The sequence below is a fragment of the Coregonus clupeaformis genome, chromosome 24 (assembly GCF_020615455.1).
Source record: "Coregonus clupeaformis isolate EN_2021a chromosome 24, ASM2061545v1, whole genome shotgun sequence".
Taxonomy (NCBI): Eukaryota; Metazoa; Chordata; class Actinopteri; order Salmoniformes; family Salmonidae; genus Coregonus; species Coregonus clupeaformis.
This window is the reverse complement of record NC_059215.1, coordinates 7,700,134-7,715,658: the sequence shown is the minus strand read 5'-3', so window position 1 is coordinate 7,715,658 and position 15,525 is coordinate 7,700,134. Positions and strand designations below refer to the sequence as shown.

Genomic DNA, 15,525 nt, shown 5'->3' with positions numbered 1-15,525 from the left:
GTGTGTGTGTGTCTGTCTGTCTGTCTGTCTGTCTGTCTGTCTGTCTTTGAGTGCTTTGTTCCCAGCTGTACACTACCTGCATCTGCTCAATAGGGATCTCAAAGCTGAAGGACTCGTTGTAGTATGGATTCAGAGTGTTCTTCTTCACCGTGGTCTTCTTCTTCTTCAGACGCTTGCCGTTCTGCATCAAGTTGATCTTCACATAGGGATCTGCACACAGAGGGAGTGATATACACAGCCATGTATTAAAACAAGCCTGGTCGCAGATTCGCTATTGGGATTATTAACAAACATGTATTTTTGTAGTTTAATAGATGTATCTTATTGTCCCTGTCACATTGTTTCAGCAGAGTTCAATCATTAAAACACAATACTTCATTACCATCAGGGCTCCAGTAACAAAAGGAACCCAGCAGTGGTTGTAATGCAGTAAACTGCCAGCAGATGGGTGCAGTGCAGTTTAGCTGAAGGGAGTGGAGGGTCATGGGTACATCAGCGTCAGCACGTGAGGGCAAACTGAATGGCCCTGGAGATTGGCTGCTTGCAATGTAGCCTACAGCAGCTCACCATACAGATCAAAATCACACGGTCGATTCACAAGGTTTTACTGGATCCTATTTCATGTATAGCCTAACCTTTACCACAGAATAATGCACAAAGAAACACTCTGATGGGAACATAGATTTGGGTGTACTGTGTGAATAGAGGTATTGCCTCCTTGTCCTGTACTGTCTCGTTGACCTTGACCAAGGGGAGCACATTGAACCAGGATATGGGAGATACTGTATGGGCGGCTTAAACTCCACTGTGCATCTGTTTCCATTGTTTTGTTCACAGTGATCATTATGTTTCCATATTTTACCTGAGAGTCCTCCCACGTCCATCTTCTTGAGGTTCTTGGCCTCCAGGATGCAGATGGTGAGTTTCCCAGCAGTGGGCACGTAGCGGAGAGAGATGCAGATATCTCCGAGCTTCTCTTGCTGCGTGTGGGATGGGAGAAGGGGGTAAAAAGGAGAACAAAACGTGTTCAATCTAATAATGTGCAATGTAATAATGTTCAATGTAATAATGTTCAATCTAATGATATTCATCCTCAATGTTCATCCTCATTGTGTGCATGCCCTTGTCCATAGGAAAAATCTAAATATAGGGAACCATTCACACTAAGCAACACCTAAATATAGGAAACCATTCACACTAAGCAATACCTAAATATAGGGAACCACTCACACTAAGCAACACCTAAATATAGGGAACCATTCACACTAAGCAACACCTAAATATAGGGAACCATTCACACTAAGCAACACCTAAATATAGGAAACCATTCACACTAAGCAACACCTAAATATAGGGAACCACTCACACTAAGCAACACCTAAATATAGGGAACCATTCACACTAAGCAACACCTAAATATAGGAAACCATTCACACTAAGCAACACCTAAATATAGGGAACCACTCACACTAAGCAACACCTAAATATAGGGAACCATTCACACTATGCAACACCTAAATATAGGGAACCATTCACACTAAGCAACACAGAAAATATAGGGAACCATTCATACTAAGCAAACACCGAAATATAGGGAACCATTCACACTAAGCAACACCTAAATATAGGGAACCATTCACACTACGCAACACCTAAATATAGGGAACCATTCACACTACGCAACACCTAAATATAGGGAACTATTCACACTAAGCAATACCTAAATATAGGGAACCATTCACACTAAGCAACACCTAAATATAGGGGACCATTCACACTAAGCAACACCTAAATATAGGAAACCATTCACACTAAACAACACCTAAATATAGGGAACCATTCACACTACGAGGATGAACATCGTTCTGAACTGTACAACATGATATTTCAAAGGACTGAATAAAAGTGGGGAGATGGTCCTCCCAATTTACCTCTTCTTTCTCTGCACTGTCCAGGTCCCTCCACTCCTCCAGTGGCTGGGCCAGGTCCAGTTTGTGCAAGGGTAGTTTTACCTCTCCGATGACGTCATGCTTAGAGAAGCGGTCAAAGTCAAAGACCTGCATGACCAAAGTCTTGCCACCCATCTCTTGGAATGGAATCTGAAAAACATTTTTAAAAAACATCAACATTTAATATCACTATCTTTTATAAATGTTACCCTCTGAAGCAAGAACACCTTTTATTTTTAGCTGAGGGGAGTGTTTTTTTTAACAGGTTTGCCAATGCTATTTTAGACAGAGGGTCTTTCCATGAAAAGAGTGCCTTTTGCATCCCTTTGATATTTTAAGTAGAAATTGTGCACCAATATTGCATTTTAAAAGCCTGTTATTAAAAGCCTGAATTCAGCATTTTACAATGTCCCTCCGTGCACCCTCTGTGATTCTATGATGATTTTAACCCACTTAACCCCAACATTTCTCCAAGTTTTCACCATCATTGTAAAGCCCTAGTTATTTGGTTGCTTTGACAAAGTCATTTTTGAAGATTATTATTTATTTAATGTGATTAGTGATCAATTTAGTCTGTCCCTCATTTTGAGGTCAACCATGTTACATGAACTGAACTCTCATTTTTAATATGGTGAAACTATCCCTTTTTAAATATTGTTTTCGAAAGAAACATTAAACATCTAATCATAGTGTAAAAGCAGGTAAGCTGGTTCTACTCTTTTTGGTCATTTTCTGGGGTTTTGTGGTGGAAAACTGAGCGGGTCGAGCATAACATGCCAACCCTGTTACCCATAGATAGACAGGTTAGATATTTTTTAACAATTCAAAAATGTTTATGAAGCTTTCATTCAATTGCCACTCCCTGTTGCACACAACAAGCTTCCATTCCCCTCGTTACAAGGGGATTTATGGCTGATTTAAGATGAAATCGTCAACCCTGTTACGGTCAACCCTGTTTCTTTAATTTGCACTTAATAGGCACTTGCTATAGTAAATTTTTAATTTAACCTCTTGAGATGGGAAAACAGTTTTTTTTATAAAGTTGACCATGTGCTATTTATGACAAAATGTTAAGATTAGGTGAAATCAAACATTTGTTTGACAAAGTTACACTTCTCAAAAGGCACCGAATTGGTGGAACAACCATAGCATTATTTTGACCTGATATACATACATTGACCTTGAATGATCAGAGCCAGACATGCACAAATAGCTGTATGTAGCATCCAAAGAATCTCACAATTTGGAGTTGTATACAGAAACCTGAATATGAATAGCCATTAAATGAGGGCAGAGTATCTTAGACCTCTTTGGTCATCTCTATAATGGGTCTGGGCTGTATTTCCCTGCAGTGGGAGCAGATGCTCTCTCTCTCTCTGTGTCCCCAGAGAAGTGATGGGCGCGTGGGGATGATTAGTGGGAGAAGAGGAACAGAGGGCCAGAGCCAGCCTGCATGGTGTGCTGCTCATTCAGCAGAACTGAACAGTACAGTCCTGTCCTATCCTTTGGAAGGTATAGCAGGTTTGATCCCTTTCTCATAGAGAGCTGTGTCAGCACTCAGACAGGAGGGAGAGAGGTGGCGTTCTCCTTTAACTATCCCCTCCTCTGCTCTGCTCTGCTCAGGTCAGCTCTGGGGTTTCTAAGGCTATGCTTCATCACCGGCCAAGCTCTGATTTCCAATCGCATTCTCCAGCTAGACTAGTCTATACTACTGCTCTCTTTCTAATGCACACAGATGCACACACACACAGATACACACACACACACACACACACACACACACACACACACACACACACACACACAGAGACACACACAAACACTCAGACACACAATAAAAATAACATAAATTAAAGCACATGGGAACAGACTATAGCTTTAATTAGATTCTGAAAATGGGAAGCTTGAGGCTATTTATGCTTGCTGGAATTAGAGTCTAAAATACACCGTATACATTAGACAGTAGTTACACAATATCTGAAGAATAGTTTGTAATTCATTCTTTGAAATGCAATATCGGATCATTTCTTTGAACTTCAGATATGACCAGATAAATGGAATTCATAAGATAGCTTTATATGATATGGATTTATGATATACAGTACATGTCCAGCATCTGAGCATCTACAAATGCAAGTCTAGGCTCTGACTCCATAATCGGCAGAGGAGATTCAATGGTGGAAGCTAGTTGGTATCAGATGCAGGGAGTCTGCAGTGGACTGGGGAATCTCCATTATGAGGTGTTATCTGAAATACCAGCCCAGCAGATGTATCAGATGAGAGAGAGAGAATAGCTGATGCATCAGGCTTTGGGTAAATGGCTGTCTGGCAGGAGTTATGGTCTGGCCATCCATCATAGCTTAGGTCTATTAGATGTATCTTTATAATTCTGATATACGTTATAGAAGAGAGAGAGAGAGAGAGAGAGAGAGAGAGAGAGAGAGAGAGAGAGAGAGAAGAGAGAGAGTGAGAGAGAGAGAGAGAGAGAGAGAGAGAGAGAGAGAGAGAGAGAGAGAGAGAGAGAGAGAGAGAGAAATCAAAGTACAGTAGCCTACCTTGAAGACAAAGGTCTCATTGAAGGTAGGGTTCAGCGTCTTCTTGTGCACCTTGGTGGTAAAATGCTTCTTCTTGTCTGGGAGGACGTAGACCTTGACATAGGGGTCAGAGGTGCCTCCACTGTCCATGGAGAGGAGATCAGCTGCTTGGAGGAGGCCCACTGTGAGCTAGGGGTCAGAGGTCAAGGGTAAAAAGGGTCTGTCAATTTGCTCTATACATGATCAATCAGCCTCAATGTACCCAGACAGTGTCCTCTCACAGTTCCACAGAGACAACCCACAGTTCAACCCACAGTTCTCTGAACAGATGTTTCTTTGAACAGATCAAAGAAAGCCTTTACTTTATGCTTGTATAACACATTACGATGAACATGATAAAGATGCTTTGGTGTGGTGAGGTCTGTCTGTCTGCCTTTGCTCCTCAAGGTATCAGTGAACAAAGAGATTCTCCACAGAAGAGTATGATGATGGAGAAAATGTTGCGTAACAGGTCAAGGAAATCCATTCATATGCTGCATATGTAACATGGAGAAGGAATGGAATCTTTGTAAAAGTTTGACTGTTTTGATCTTGAAAGCATAACCATAGAATGATGGGTTGAATCAATCCTTTAGTGTCAGAAAATTCACATTTACAGCTGTCCTTGGCTTTTGGCCCAACTCAAAGCTGCATTTTTGAAGGATAAAAAACTCTCAGCAAATGGCAAAAGTCCATTGCTTTTTAAAGCAGTCATGTGGAAAACTACCTTGGACTAGAGGCTTAGGCAGTTAGCTTTTTTAGTCTTTTTTCCAACACAGTAAAATAGTCTATTTATTAAGCTCCTGGGTCGTCAGAAAGCCATCTGCTTGAGTCAAAACACCAACCTTGTTGTCCTGGAAGTCGTAATCTATGGAGTACTGAAGCTTCCCAAGCTTTTCTTTCTCCTTCACCTCTTCCTCTTTCTCATCTCCAGTCATGCCAGTCTCAGCATCATCTTCATCATAATCATCATCGTCCTGTTTCTAGAATGACAAGGGGGAGGAGGGGGCAGGGTGGGTGTCAGACATTTGAACAGAGAGTGTCAAAAACACCTATAGGTTCTTCTCAGCAGTCTGGTTAGTTACAGCAGCCATCTACCTGCCACTTACCCCCCGCTTGTTTACCCAGATGTTACTAGTGCACATCTCATCTTTTCATCGATGACCTTGGTTGCAACATGACTTGATTTCACCATTCCTTGAGTGACACCATTTTGCTTTTGCACTCTATATTCATAATTCATTGTTTACAGAAGAGAGAAAGAGATAGATATACTGAATGTAAAAAGGAAAAAAAGGACAATAAAACAGTCAATATGTAGTCGAGGTTTGCTACAGGGGTAGCCCCAGGCAGGACAAATGTTTTTGTTCCTGCTGCAAATCCTGGCACTTTGATATTGATAAAGGTTTGTGTCAAAGTCTACAGAAACAATACAATAATTGTATTCTGTTTTCTCCTTGTTGCCCTCTAATAAGAAATAATAACCCTAACTGCACTCCAACCTCCCAAAAATCTGTTTGCACTATTACTGTCTAAGATTACACCTCCACTGACATAATCATCGTAATTACTTTAATTACTGAAAAATCAACACTAATCTACAGCAGATATGAGCTAATAACTCCTGCTGATACACATTGTTTGTTACAGATGTATTGTACAGTATCTCTAGTTATATGGAACATTTACAAATCCCAGTGTTAGTTCATATGATAATATAAATTGCCAAATAGCTAACCATGACGTCATGGTAGAATTACTGACCCTTTTAAGGGATTTTGTTGCCTACCTTCTAATGCATTTTTTAAATATTGTCCACGACACATACATTACTCAATAATGTCAATTAGTAGTGCCATGCTATTCACCGCAGAGCTTACCCTGGAAGAGGAACCGGGGCAGTCTGTGGCTCATTCTATGTTGTATTCTAAAACCAAGACACCCATTCACATACACAAACACCCACCCACCCAATTACTATCACATTCACACAGACACACTTTAATCTACATACTATATTCACCCTTGCATACACAGCCTTACATACTGTATATACCTCACATCAACTGAGCAAACATTTAACCAACAACAAGTACACGTAAGCACACATGCACACCCACACACACTCACTCTCTCGCATGCAGGCTTGCATAAAAACTCACCCACTCCTCAAACGCACGTGCAAACACACACATACACACACTCACACACACACACACACACACACAAACACTCACCTTCTCCTTATAGTGGCATTCTGTACATTAGTTGTGGTAAATGCTTTGCATTTGAGCATGCCAGGCCAAGCAATGCAGGTGAATACAGTAGTCTTTATATAATGTAAATGAAACGACTCAGTTGTTTTCAGTCTCAATAATGACTCCTGATGTGCATTAAAGTAATGTATCAATGTCAGTAATCATTTTGGTAGTCAAGATTGCATGCTTTGCAATCCTGAAAAACTCTGTGTACACTCTTAGAAAAAAAGTGCTATCCAGAACCTTAAAGGGTTCTTCGGCTGTCCCCATAGGAGGACCCTTTGAAGAACCCTTTTGGGTTCTATGTAGAACCCTTTCAACAGAAGGTTCTACCTGGAATCAAAAAGGGTTCTACCTGGAACCAAAAAGGGTTCTCCTATGGGGACAGCCAAATAACCCTTTTGGAACCCTTTTTTCTTAGTGTACGTGAAAATTGCACATCAATGAGAAGTCATGCTATAATGGAGAGCTCCAGTCTAAATCATTCCATACATGCAATGGGATTCAAATATTACAGAAAGGCATGTCCGAAGGTATGTCCCAATTGTCATAACTATGATAACTTTTCATTTGTGAGCTCACATTCTGCAAGGAATTATGAAATCAAACTGTAGGCAGCCAATTGAAGTACCGGGGTTTCAATTTGAATCATGCTGTCTAAAGATAATTCAAATGTGGCTCACATTATTACCAGTAGGCAAACTTTCTGACCCACCATTCTTTACCACTAACACCACTGCTCCAGGGAGAAAGGGAAACGTTGACTAAAACCTAATTGGTCAGCAGCATCATGGGTCATCCAGGATAGTTACTCTCAAGTCAAGTTGTGGCCATTCAATGGTAAATTTTTTGACATTTTAGTCATTTAGCAGACGGTCTTATCCAGAGCGACTTACAATTAGTGAGTGCATACATTTTTCATACTGGCCCCCCGTGGGTACCTACTGAAAGGGCTTGTGTTGGTCTTTGTCAAGAGATACAAACCACTTTGTCTCACCTTGATCTCTGAGCATGTTTGCACAACTGAATTTAGGACGTAGAAATGACGTATGAATTTCACACTGAAAGCAGAGCATGGACAAGACTAGTATTATAGTTACTGTAAGAGACTATGAACAATAATGTGCTTGATTAGGTAATACGATTGTGGAAACATGTTCAAAGATCTCAGTGAGGTAAAGTTTCCCCCATTATTTGACAATAGCCAACCTCACCCTTTGCACATGCATGTTAGTGAACTCTAGTGGGTTGCCTCAGTGCACTCATCATCATTCAGAGGCTCAACCGTAGGATGAGTTTCACGTTCATTTCAAAACCATTTCAAACATTTCCACTTTCAGAGGTCTTACAGTTTGTTTGTTTTATCTTTTTCCCAAATTACAACCTCTCCATGGATACTCAAGACATCATCATGGCAGTCGGTGTGGCAGCATATCAAATCAGTGGACTTAGTGAAGCAGCTTAATCGCTCCCATAGCTACACCCTCAAGCACCCGCAGCACCTAAGCTTGCAAGACTAAGAAAGCCATAGCACCCATTGTAATAATCGCCAATCCCCTTCCACAAGCCCAGCCCACCCCCACCTCTCCCACTGCCCTACGCTTACACAGAGCGGCCAGAGAGGGGCGCCTCGTGCCGTCAGACCTACCGTAGGCAGAGAAGTCCACCAGAGTCAAGATACACGAAGCACACATAAGACACAAAGCAGGAAGGAGGAGAGCAGGGAGAAAGGAAGAGATTGAACTCACAGCAGACACCAGAGAGGGAAATTAGAGCAGAGGCAAAGTCAACAACTACACTATAGGACAGGAAAAATGACACAGTGCTGGAACCCCACTGAAAATAGCTCTAAGCTAGGGGCCTTGTGTTTTAATGAACTCCATCAGTTTTTGGATATTACTGTTGTTGTTGAAGAATGTTCAATTGACCCAAAATGTAATTTATAAAATGATCGATTGTGTACTAGAGTAGAACATTTAGCCCCACAATGCCACTACGGGCTGTTTACAATTTGAATTTTGGCGTGGCAATTCTGTGCTAATTGGTAAGAATTATATATTCCATCAACAGTAGTATAATTCGCCCATGTAAAAGAGCTCAGCTGTGTCATTTCTCACCCAGGTCCCAAAGCACAACAGAAAACACCACTAACATCTCTGACAAATACAATATATAACAACAAGAAATGAAGAAGGAAGGGGGGTTCTTTTCTAGAGATTTTGACAGTTCAATGATGGGCTAAATGACTTACTAAATATGTGAAATGTTATGAATTCTAAATGGCTAGAAATGGCTCTATTTTCACCATGCCATCCACTGGGTGATGTGGTTGTCAATTAGAGGACAATAGGTCCTCTATGCTGCTATTGGAAAATATTCTACATAAAGAACAGCTTTAAGTTGGGTGTTTGTTCACAACGTATTTATTCTGATTTATAACTATACAATTATCCCCCCCTCCCCCCGGGTTGAACATACCTCTCCTCCTTTCATGTTCGCCATGCCCATTTCACCCTTCCCTTTCTTGCCCTTCTTGTTCTTCTTCTTCTTGCAACAGCACTTCTTAACGATGCAGAAGCAGCAAGTGAGAATCAGGGTAGCGGCTACCACTGCAATGGCGATGATGGCCCATGATGGCACTAAGATACACAGACACATACACAAACGCACACAAACAAATACACCGCAGGATAACAATTTTTTTGTTTGTTAATAATTAGATTTGGTGCATATTAGAGAATGCTATTAGCAACGATACCTCCTGATCGATACATAATAAGGGCATAAAGTGGACGTCAATGCCTTCAGGGGTAGAACAGATCTATACTGAACAAAAATATAAACCCAACATGCAACAATTTCAAAGATTTTACTGAGTTACAGTTCAAATAAGGAAACAGTCAGTTGAAATGAATTAATTGTGGTCTAATCTATGGATTTCACATGACTGGGAATACAGATATACATCTGTTGGTTACAGATACCTTTAAAAAAAAGGTAGGGGCATGGATCAGAAAACCAGTCAGTATCTGGTTTGACCACCATTTGCCTCGTGCACCGCGACAGATCTCCTTCGCATAGAGTTGATCAGCCTGTCGATTGTGGACTGTGGAATGTTGTCCCACTCCTCTTCAATGGCTGTGCGACGTTTTTGGATATTGGCGGGAACTGGAACATGCTGTCGTACACGTGGATCCAGAGCATCCCGAACCGCTCACCCCCACGACGCCATACAGGTGGTCTGCGGTTGTGAGGCTATTTGGATTTACTGCCAAATTCTCTAAAACAACATTGGAGGCGGCTTATGGTAGAGAAATTAACATTACATTCTCTGGCACAGCTCTGGTGGACATTCCCGCAGTCAGCATGCCAATTGCACGCTTTGGCATTGTGTTGTGTGTTAAAACTGCACATTTTAGAGTGGCCTTTTATTGTTCCCAGCACAAGGTGCACCTGTGCAATGATCATGCTGTTTAATCAGCTTGTTTATATACCACACCTGTCAGGTGGATGGATTATCTTGGCAAAGGAGAAATGCTCACTAACAGGGATGTAAACAAATGTGTGCATAAAATTTGAGAGAAATAAGCTTTTTGTGCTTATGTAAAATGTCTCGGTTATTTTATTTTAGCTCATGAAACATGGGCCCAACACTTTACATGTTGCGTTTATATTTTTGTTCAGTGTAATTCCAAAGCCATTGTTTTTAGAGTATTATCAATAAAAGTCATGCAATCTCATCTGGACAGGTCTGGGTGTTAGTTGCTGTGCAACGTCCAGACCAGGCTCTCACCAGACAGGCACTCACATGGGATCTTGTCGATCTCATTGAGGAACTTATTCTTGATGTCATCAAAGTCGCCGTTCTTGACGGCCTCTGTGGAGTTGTCAGCTGCAGTGGAGGCCACGGGGCCAGGGGCAACAGTTAAGACAGCGGCCCCGGTGGGCTCCGGTCCGACCATGGCTTCAGGCTTCTTCTTGAACAGGTTCCACTTCATCCTAGATGGCTAGGCCACACACAGTCCTTTTGAATAGAGAGAGAGGGCTGTTAACACTGATTTGTAAAGGACACATACAGGTACTTAACATTCTGGACACCAAAAGTCTTGATTATAAGCATAGTAAGGTCATATCTAGAGAAAGAGAGCGACCCGGCTCTACGTATTTGACTGGTTTGTGACTCACTGACACTGCCCCCGGTTAGAGGGGAATAAAGCAGCCCAAAAGTGAACACACACAGGAACTTTATTCACACACAGGAGAAGATGAACATGGGGTAGAACATGGGGATGTACATGGGGATGGTTCTGTAAAGTTACAGGACCAGACAGATAATGACTATACACATGGAATGCAATGAATAGAGAAGGATGAATGTATGCATCAAATGGCCTACAACAGAGAATGAAAATGGAACAGAACTGCAATAGCACAATAGGTAAGGACTGTATCTAATAACCAGGTATTACATAATAGTACAATAATAACAACAGCAGGGTTAATGTAAACATCTTACCTAATTCCATACAATGAGACTATACAAATGGGCAACATAAATAGCAAGTATTACACATAGAAACAACACTAAAGGTAATAATAGCCAATACAAATAACAACTTCAGCATATAACATGGTAATAGCTACGATGTGATATACAAAGCCAAGCTAAACAACTACAACAACTTACTCTGTGTGCACGCATCCCATTCACATATGTCCACCCACACTTCAATAACAAAGCTGTCATCAGGGCTAGGAATCAAACTGCGACAAACAGCAGCTGAGTGTGATCCGCCTTGTGTCAAAATAATGAGCGATTGAGCAGGAGCCAGACTCAGAAAGGGGCTTCGAAGGTTGATAAACCTAATGATTTCATTAAAATGATTTCTGATTTCATTAAAGCCATGGCAGAATAACTTATGTTTGTGACGTTATGCAAGTTGATGTTGCGTAAGACAAATGGCTTGTAGAAAGACTGCAACTACTAAATTGGCTAAGTGAAAGAACACCATATGGGGATAACAAATTATGAAAGTTTAAATAATTTGTTCTCTTTGCAGTGAGTCATCAGCCATAGTTAATTTTGTATAAAAAATACACATTTCTGGAACATTTCATTTGAAAAATAAAGGTTAGTGAAGAGGGACATTTTTCACATACTCTACAGTAATATTTAAACACTCTATAGTGTTTGTTTTTTAAGAACATTTGGAGAAATAACTTGTATTGGTTTGGGGAAAGACCACATTACAGATCTCTCTGGGGAAGATGTTTAGTCTACAGACAGGCGCTATGGTGTACCATCATGCCATCCATGTCGCACCCCATGTACACAGTGTTTTCCCTGACATCTCGCTTAATCAGTTCCCCTCTTTCTCCCCGATCTTGCTCACCCTTAATGCTCTCAGTCTCAAGAGTGTTGAGGCAGAAACTGTCTGGATATTCAATCTTTAGCCAAATCAAATCAAATCAAATCCAATTTTATTTGTCACATACATGTGAAGAGTTGAAATGCTTGTGCTTCTAGATCCGTGCTTCTAGATCCGACAGTGCAGTAATATCTAACAAGTAATATCTAACCATTTCACAACATTTACCCAATACACACAAATCTAAGTAAGGAATGGAATTAAGAATACATACATATATGGACGAGCATTGACAGAGCGGCATGGACTAAGATACAGTAGAATATTATAGAATACAGTATATACATATGAGATGAGTAATGCAAGATATGTAAACATTATTAAAGTGACTAGTGTTCCATTTCTTAAAGTGGTCAGTGATTTCAATAGGCAGCAGCAGCCTCTAATGCGCTAGTGATGGTTATTTAACAGTCTGATGGTCTTGAGATAGAAGCTGTTTTTCAGTCTCTCGGTCCCAGCTTTGATGCACCTGTACTGACCTCGCCTTCTGGATGATAGCGGGGTGAACAGGCAGTGGCTCGGGTGGTTGATGTCCTTGATGATCCTTTTGGCCTTCCTGTGACATCGGGTGCTGTAGTTGTCCTGGAGGGCAGGTAGTTTGCCCCGGTAATGCGTTCGGCAGACCGCACCACCCTCTGGAGAGCCCTGCGGTTGCGGGCGGTGCAGTTGCCGTACCAGGTGGTGATACAGCCCGACAGGATGCTCTCAATTGTGCATCTGTAAAAGTTTGTGAGAGTTTTAGGTGCCAAGCCAAATTTCTTCAGCCTCCTGAGGTTGAAGAGGCTCTATTGCGCCTTCTTCACCACACTGTCTGCGTGGGTGGACCATTTCAGTTTGTCAGTGATGTGTACGCCAAGGAACTTGAAGTTTTCCACCTTCTCCACTGCGGTCCCGTCGATGTGGATGGGGGGTGCACCTTCTGCTGTTTCCTGAAGTCCACGATCATCTCCTGTTTTGTTGACAATGAGTGAGAGGTTATTTTCCTGGCACCACACTCCCAGAGCCCTCACCTCCTCCCTGTAGGCTGTCTCGTCATTGTTGGTAATCAAGCCTACTTCTGTTGTGTCGTCTGCAAACTTGATGATTGAGTTGGAGGCGTGCTTGGCCACACAGTCATGGGTGAACAGGGAGTACAGGAGGGGGCTGAGCACGCACCCTTGAGGGGCCCCAGTGTTGAGGATCAGTGGAGAAGTGGAGAGGTTGTTTCTTACCTTCACCACCTGGGAGCGGCCCGTCAGGAATTCCAGGACCCAGTTGCACAGGGCGGGGTTCAGACCCAGGGCCTCGAGCTTAATGATGAGCTTGGAGGGTACTATGGTGTTGAATGCTGAGCTATAGTCAATGAACAGCATTCTTACATAAGTATTCCTCTTGTCCAGATGGAATAGGGCAGTGTGCAGTGTGATGGCGATTGCATCGTCTGTGGATCTATGTGGGTGGTAAGCAAATTGAAGTGGGTCTAGGGTGACAGGTAAGGTAGAGGTGATATGATCCTTGACTAGTCTCTCAAAGCACTTCATGATGACAGAGGTGAGTGCTACGGGGCGATAGTCATTTAGTTCAGTTACCTTTGCTTTCTTGGGTACAGGAACAATGGTGGCCATCTTGAAGCATGTGGGGACAGCAGACTGGGATAGGGACAGATTGAATATGTCCGTAAACACACCAGCCAGCTGGTCTGCGAATGCTCTGAGGACGCGGCTAGGGATGCCGTCTGGGCCGGCAGCCTTGTGTGGGTTAACATGCTTAAATGTCTTACTCACGTTGTCCACGGAGAAGGAGAGCCCACAGTCCCTGGTAGTGGGCCGCGTCGGTGGCACTGTATTATCCTCAAAGAGGGCGAAGAAGGTGTTTAGCTTGTCTGGAAGCAAGAATTTTAGCAGCCCATGTACAACAGTCAACATTTTGATAGAACTTCGGCAGCCTAGTCCTCAAATTTGCTTTGTTAAAATCCCCAGCTACAATAAATGCAGCCTCAGGATATGTGGTTTCCAGTTTGCATAAAGTCCAGTGAAGTTCTTCGAGGGCCGTCGTGGTATCGGCTTGAGGGGGGATATACACGGCCGTGACTATAACCGAAGAAAATTATCTTGGGAGATAATACGGTCAGCATTTGATTGTGAGGTATTCTAGGTCGGGTGAACAAAAGGACTTGAGTTCCTGTATGTTACTACAATTACACCATGAGTCGTTAATCATGAAACACACACCTCCGCCCTTCTGCTTCCCGGAGAGATATTTCTTTTTTTCTGCACGATGAACTGAGAACCCATCTGGCTGGACCGATTTCAACAGAATATCCAGAAAAAGCCATGTTTCCGTGAAACAAAGTATGTTACAGGCCCTGATGTCTCTCTGGAAATAAATTCTTGCCCTGAGCTCGTCGACCTTGTTATCCAAAGACTGAACATTAGTGAGTAATATACTTGGAAGCGGTGAATGGTGTGCGCGCATCCTACGCCGAACCAGCAGGCCGCTCCGAGTGCCTCTCCTCCGCCGGCGATGTTTTGGGTCAGTCGCTGGAATTAGTTAAATTGCCCTGGGGAGAGCAAACAAAGGATCTGCTTCGGGAAAGTCATATTCCTGGTCGTAATGCTCATGAGTTACCGCCACTCTGATATCCAATAGTTTTTCCCGGCTCTATGTAATGATACAAAACACTTTCGGAGCTTATAATGTAAAAAATAATACATAAAAAAACTAAATACCGCAAAGTTTCCTAAGAGCTAGTCGCGAGGCCGCCATCTTCGTCGGTGCCAGGACCACGATAACCTGAAAGACCTTGAATATTCCGCCCGCCTGTAAACCAGGAATGCTAGGGGAGATTAACTGTCTGTACTTGCTCTTCCCAAAATTGATAGTAATTACCGACATCCAGCCACTGGGTGAATAACACAGCGTGGATTCTCCATCTGTGTAGGCAAACCCACCCAATCAAAATCTTACAAATAATGGCCCGCTGCCTCTGATTGGGTGTGGGGCATGTCTGTAACAAAACATGTCCGTTACAAAAACATGTCTGTTACAAAACATGTCTGTTACAAAACATGCCAAAAGTGTGATGGACTGTATCAGGGGGGAGACATGAGGTATGTGTATATCACCAACAACAGTCATCATTGTCCATGTCTTGGCTGTGCAGCCTTAGTGTTGGGTGTTTGGGTTGTATGAACAACAACCCAGTGATAATCACCAGCCAGCCAGGCTCTAAGGCGAGTAGATTTATCCCTCTGTTTGACCCTCACGGCAGACTAAGCCAGGCAGAATTGAATTAACATCGGCAGAGATGGCGTGGAAAAGCGTTTTATCTCCTCTC

At 42.4% G+C, this 15,525-nt stretch overlaps 1 protein-coding gene across 4 annotated transcripts in view; it reads right to left on the bottom strand.

Annotated features, from left to right (window-relative positions):
* Positions 1-15,525, bottom strand: part of LOC121538483 (synaptotagmin-2) — a 119,244-nt gene that overhangs the window by 6,192 nt on the left and 97,527 nt on the right. For 3 of the 4 annotated variants that reach the window (XM_041846534.2, XM_041846533.2, XM_041846535.2), the window contains 7 exons: positions 10,589-10,804; positions 9,259-9,419; positions 5,368-5,505; positions 4,505-4,672; positions 1,932-2,099; positions 863-980; positions 77-210 (listed from right to left, as the gene is read on the bottom strand). In XM_041846534.2, coding sequence (XP_041702468.1) covers positions 77-210; positions 863-980; positions 1,932-2,099; positions 4,505-4,672; positions 5,368-5,505; positions 9,259-9,419; positions 10,589-10,778 — 1,077 coding nt within the window. In that variant the 5' untranslated portion in view covers positions 10,779-10,804. The remainder of the gene's footprint in view (positions 1-76; positions 211-862; positions 981-1,931; positions 2,100-4,504; positions 4,673-5,367; positions 5,506-9,258; positions 9,420-10,588; positions 10,805-15,525) is intronic. The other variant, XM_041846536.2, reaches the window with a different exon arrangement.